We start from the raw sequence: 6,046 nt of genomic DNA, 5'->3' as shown, positions 1-6,046 counted from the left end.
TGGGGGGGCCAAAAGCCCTACTAAGCAGGTATATACAAAAGTATGAAGGCTATATCTTAACGCATTGTAAGCTGCCCTGAGTCTCCGGAGATGGGCGGCATATAAATCAAATAAATAAATAAATAAATAAATAATAAATAAATAAATAAATAAATAAATAAATAAATAAATAAAATAAAATAAAATAAAATAAAATAAAATAAAATAAAATAAAATAAAATAAAATAAAATAAAATAAAATAATAAATAGAAATTGAAATTGAAATTGAAATTCAACTTCAGGATTCCCAATAAAGTGAACAGATAAGACTTGCCAAGATTTTAATCATTTCCCTTTCTAATCAGGTCAAAGGTTGTTTAATTTAGTAGTTAAGGCATCGCCAGGCTAGAAAACAGGAGATGGTGGGTTCTAATCCCCCCTTATTAGTGCTGGAGAAGACTCCTGCGAGTCCCTTGGACTGCAAGGCGATCCAACCGGTCAGTCCTCGAGGAGATCAACCCTGACTGCTCTGTAGAAGGCCAGATCCTGAAGAGGAAACTCAAATCCTTTGGCCACCTAAGGAGAAGGAAGGACTCCCTGGAGAAGAGCCCAATGCTGGGAACGATGGAGGGCAAAAGGAGAAGAAGGGGATGGCAGAGAGCGAGGTGGCTGGATGGAGTCACTGAAGCAGCCGGTGTGATCTTAAATGGACTCCGGAGGATGGTAGAGGACAGGAAGGCTTGTAGGAACGTTGTCCATGGGGTCAGGATGGGTTGGACACGACTTCGCAACTAACGACAACAACAATCCCCCTTAGGCATGAAAGCTGACTGGGTTTCTTTGGGCCAGTCCCTCTCGCTCAGCCCGATTCACAACGCAGTGTTGGTGGTTGTAGGAAAATAGGAAGGTTTATTTGGCTATGTTCACTGCCTCAATTTATTTGTCAAAAATAATTAACGTGAGATATAAATAAACTTTGAAAAGGGCTTTTCAGAACTAGACCAGCTGGGGTGGATTAAAGAAGTCAACCATTTTTTCAGTCCTCTACAGGTTATCCTTGACTTAATGACCAAAATTGAGCCCCAAATTTCTTTTGCTAAGTGAGACGTTTGTTAAGTGACTTTTGCCCACGTTTTAAGACCTTTCTTGCCACCGTTGTTAAGTGAATCAATGCCATTAATAAATCAATAACACAGTCATTAAGAGAATCTGACTTCCCCATTGATTTGGCTTGCCAGAAGGTCGCAAAGGGGGATTTTCATGACCTCAGGACACTGCGGCCGTCATAAATATGAACCAGTTGCCAAGTGTCCAAATTTTGATCCCATGACGATGGGGATGCTGCAATTTTCATAAATGTGAAAAATGGTCATAAGTCACTTTTTTTCAGTGCCGTTGTAACTTCGAATGGTCACTAAATAAACTGTTGTAAGTCAAGGACTAACTTTGTACAAGCATAGCTAGGAAACAATGATTTCTACAAGCTTGTTTCCTTTTAGTAGCAGGATGCAAACGAATAGAATAGAATAGAATAGAATAGAATAGAATAGAATAGAATAGAATAGAATAGAATATGGAATGGAATAGAATATGGAATGGAATGGGATGGGATGGGATGGGATAGGATAGGATAGGATAGGATAGGATAGGATAGGATAGGATAGGATAGGATAGGATTCTTTATTGGCCAAGTGTGATTGGAATTTGTCTTTGGTGCATATGTTCTGAGTTTATAATATATATATATATTCGTCAAGAATCATAAGATACAACACTTAGTGATAGTCACAGGATACTAATAAGCAATCAAATCATACTAGGAAACAAAAACAATATAAGTTGTAGAGCCTTGGTAGTACAGTGGTCTAAAGCACCCTGTTATTAAGACCAGCTGCCTGCAATTACTGCAGGTTCGAATCTCACCAGGCTCAAGGTTGACTCAGCCTTCCATCCTTTCTAAGGTAGGTGAAATGAGGACCCAGTTTGTGGGGGCAATAAGCTGACTTTGTATAAATATACAAAAGGATGAAGGCTATTGCTTAGCGCACTGTAAGCCGCCCTGAGTCTCCGGAGAAGGGCGGCATATAAATCAAATAAAAATAAAAATAAATAAATAAAGATATAAGCAACATGACTATAGCCATAAGTGGGAAGTGATAGGTACTACTAAGGATGAGAAGAATAATACTACAGTCTTAGTAGTTAATTTGATAGTGTTGAGGGAATTATTTGTTTAGCAGAGTGATGGCATTCGGGGAAAAACTTGTGTCTAGTTATTCTGATGTGCAGTGCTCTATAGCGTCGTTTTGAGGGTAGGAATTGAAACAGTTGATGTCCAGGATGCGAGGGGTCTGTAGATATTTTCCCAACCCTTTTTTTGACTCGTGCAGTATCCAGGTCCTCAATGGAAGGCAGGTTGGTAGCCATGGTTTTTTCTGCAGTTCTAACGATCCTCTGAAGTCTGTGTCTGTCTTGTTGGGTTGCAGAGCCAAACCAGACAGTTATAGAGGTGCAGATGATAGAGTCAAATCATTCCTCTGTAGAACTGGATCAGCAGCTCTTTGGGCAGTTTGAGATAAATCTTTATTTTTTATGTCTATTATGTCTACAGATGTTTGCATCCTGCAAAGCTAGATAAATCTTTAATTTTTTAAAATAGTTTATTATAATTTTATTACAATTTTAAAAGGAATAAGCCAAACAACCCAGCTGGAATCACAGCCGCACCAAAATCAAGCACAGGGAGGCAATTCAAGTAAACGTGTCTTTTGACTCCCCAGCCTCAAAAAAAAGACCCCATCTCCCAGAAGCCTCTGCGCTTCCCTAGCGTTCCTCTTGATCCCACCCCCTCGATTCTAGTCAAGGTCCTCGATTGGTCCCCGTTCTTCTGACAGCTCTTGAGCGGCCCCGCCTTCCTTTAAAAAAAAAAAATCGAGTTGGCGCCCTCATTGGCTGAAAGGGTGGGGGGAAAAAAAAGGCGGGTGCGGGCGCTGATTGGACGGAGCGTTTACGGTGGCCGCGCGGGGTCTCCCGCAAGCGGATTCGAGCGAGGAGAGAAGATGGCGTCCGAGGGACACTCGGAGGCTCCCAAGGCGGGGGAGCTGCCGTTGCCAGGATACGGGGCCTGGTCGCCCAACGAGCTACAGGCCAAGCTAGCCGAGATCGGGGCCCCGACTCAGGGTGAGGGAGACCGCGGCGGTGTGGGATACCGAATTTAGAAGGGCCCCAGCTGCTGGCTTGGCCTGAGGTCGGGCCGCTGGTCGTTCAAATATGTCGTGTGAACTAGGCCATCACGCGAAGCCAGACACGTGTTAGGAAGCCGAGTTTCCAGGGAAGCGCCTAGGAAGGGCGGGGTGTGTTTGTGTGCGTGTGGAAAGCCAATCTTCTTCGCCCCTCGCCCCACCACAAACGGTTCAGCGAAAAATTTAGAGGGAGGGGACCCCTCGAGGCCATCTAGTCCACCCCGACCCCCTTTATTTATTGTTATGTGTGTTGGACCTGGTCTTTGGTGTGTCAAGTGAATTTGGTTGTATGGCTATACTGTGTATACACGTACAATGACAATAAAGTTATAATTATTTAATTTAATGTAATTAATGTAATTAATTTAATTATTCAGCGCAAGAACTTAAGACCCCGAAGCATTGGCTATCCTTAAAAGGTTGGGCCCCAGCATCCACCAGAGGTTTTTTTTTTTGTTTTTTTTTTTAATTTGATTTATATGCCGCCCTTCTCCGGAGACTCAGGGTGGCTTACAGTGCGCTAAGCAATAGCCTTCATCCTTTTGTATATTTATACAAAGTCAGCTTATTGCCCCCACAAACCGGGTCCTCATTTCACCTACCTTAGAAAGGATGGAAGGCTGAGTCAACCTTGAGCCTGGCGAGATTCGAACCTGCAGTAATTGCAGGCAGCTGGTCTTAATAACAGGGTGCTTTAGACCACTGTACTACCAAGGCTTTTAAACTGGATTTAGGGTTTTTTATTTTTTTATTTTTTTATAATCCACCTGTTTTTGTTGACCTTTCCAAAAAGGATGCGCGGGGGGGGAGAGAGAGAGAGGGGGGGTGTGTTGGCAGAGGCTTCTTGTGGTGGTGGTGGTGGTGGTTGTTAGGATCGTATTCAATGAGCCAGTTGGGAAGGCGCCTGAATGTGGTTTTTACGTGACCGTGGGGAATGAATGCTGCGACGGTCGTAAGTGGGGGGGGGAAAAACGGTCGTCCAGTGACACACACACACACACACACAAATGGCACTTTCCCCCCCAGTGATGTTGTAACTCAGAACGGTCACTAAGTGAATTGTTGTCCATCACTGGAGGTTTTTAAGACGAGACTGAACAGTCACTTGTCTGAGATGGTATGGGTTCTCCTGCTTGAGCAGGGGGCTGGACTAGAAGACCTCCAAGGTCCCTTCCGACTCCTATCCTTATCCTTATCCTTATCCTAATCTATATTCTATACTATTCTATTCTTCTCTATTCTATTTTCTATTCTATTCTAATTTTCTCTGTTATTCTCTACTATTCTCTACTATATTCTATTTCTACTCTGTATTTTATGGTCCCACCAGTTCTTGCTTGCAGGAAAACGGTATTTCTTGCCTTTTGTTTCCAAGCATCACTGTTGCTGTTTTGTCCTGCTGTTGTGTGTGCAGTCCCTTTGTGCGATCTTGGAGCGACAACCCCTTGGTTCCCCTTAGCGCCCCCCCCCCCATGGTAATAATAGAATGGAATGGAATAGAATAGAATAGAATAGAATAATAATAATAGAATAGAATAGAATAGAAAATGACCCTTTGATAGCTGTTATGCAATGAAATTTCATTTTAATGTATGCCGATGGTGGTTGTTAGTTGCGAAGTTGTGTCTGACCCATCGCGACCCTATGGACAATGTTCCTCCAGGCCTTCCTGTCCTCTACCATCCTCTGGAGTCCATTTAAGCTCACGCCGACTGCTTCCATGACTCCATCCAGCCACCTCGCTCTCTGCCATCCCCTTCTTCTTTTGCCCTCCATCGTTCCCAGCATTCGGCTCTTCTCCAGGGAGTCCTTCCTTCTCCTTAGGTGGCCAAAGGATTTGAGTTTCCTCTTCAGGACCTGGCCTTCTAGAGAGCAGTCGGGGTTGATCTCCTCTAGGACTGACCGGTTGGATCGCCTTGTAGTCCAAGGGACTCACAGGAGCCTTCTCCAGCACCAGAGTTCAAAAGCCTCCATCCTTTGGCTCTCAGCCTTCCTTATGGTCCAAGTTTCCCAGCCATACATTGCAACTGGGAAAACCATAGCCTTGACTAGACGCACTTTTCTTGGCAGGGTGATGTCTCTGCTTTTTAGCACGGTGTCTAGATTTGCCATAGCTTTCCATCCCAGGAGCAAGCGTCTTTTAATTTCTTGCCGATTAGGGTACTTCTAAAGTGACAGTCAAGTTATTCTAAGGCTATTCTAAAAATTTAAGCTTGGACCGGTTGCTGAGCACTCAAAATGCAGTCACATGACCACAGCGGCTCTGGCCATTGGGATTTGGGAACTGGGTCATGCGTACAGGTAGTCCTCGACTTACAAACACAACAGAGCCCAACATTTCTTGCTTAAGTGAGATAGTTTTGTCCAGTGGTGGGCTGCTGCTGGTTATAACATGCGCACGGCATCGGTAAATCGGCGATTATATAGGACGTGATAGCGCCAGGGCAGGTGGGCGGGGCCAGCCTCTGATCGGAACTACCGGTTTGCCCGAACCAGCAGCAGCCCACCTGTGGTTTTTTTTTTGCTCCAATTTACAAACTTTCTTGCCACGGTTGTAACGTGAATCATCACGATTGTTAAAATGGTAACATGGTTGTTAAATGAACCCAGCTTCCCCATTGACTTTGCTGGTCAGAAGGTCACAGAAGAGGCTCAAAAGACCTTGGGGCGCCGCAACCGTCATAAATAGGAGTCCGTTGCCAAGTGTCTTCATTTTGATCATGTGACCATGGGGATGTTGCAAGGGTTCTCATTGGTGTGAAAAACAGTCGTAAATTTTACTTTTTTTCGGTGCCGTTGTAACTTTGGACGGTCACTAAGTGAG

At 44.1% G+C, this 6,046-nt stretch overlaps 1 protein-coding gene across 1 annotated transcript in view; it reads left to right on the top strand.

Annotated features, from left to right (window-relative positions):
* Positions 1 to 2,968: 2,968 nt before the first annotated feature.
* Positions 2,969 to 6,046, top strand: part of SF3B2 (splicing factor 3b subunit 2) — a 29,284-nt gene continuing 26,206 nt past the window's right edge. The window contains exon 1 of the mRNA XM_087880953.1: positions 2,969 to 3,160. Within this exon, the coding sequence (XP_087737079.1) occupies positions 3,040 to 3,160 (121 nt within the window). The 5' untranslated portion in view covers positions 2,969 to 3,039. The remainder of the gene's footprint in view (positions 3,161 to 6,046) is intronic.

This window comes from Pantherophis guttatus, chromosome 18 (genome assembly GCF_059756535.1).
Source record: "Pantherophis guttatus breed Tessera chromosome 18, ASM5975653v1, whole genome shotgun sequence".
In the NCBI taxonomy this organism is placed as follows: domain Eukaryota; kingdom Metazoa; phylum Chordata; class Lepidosauria; order Squamata; family Colubridae; genus Pantherophis; species Pantherophis guttatus.
This window is presented reverse-complemented; position numbering and strand designations above follow the sequence as displayed.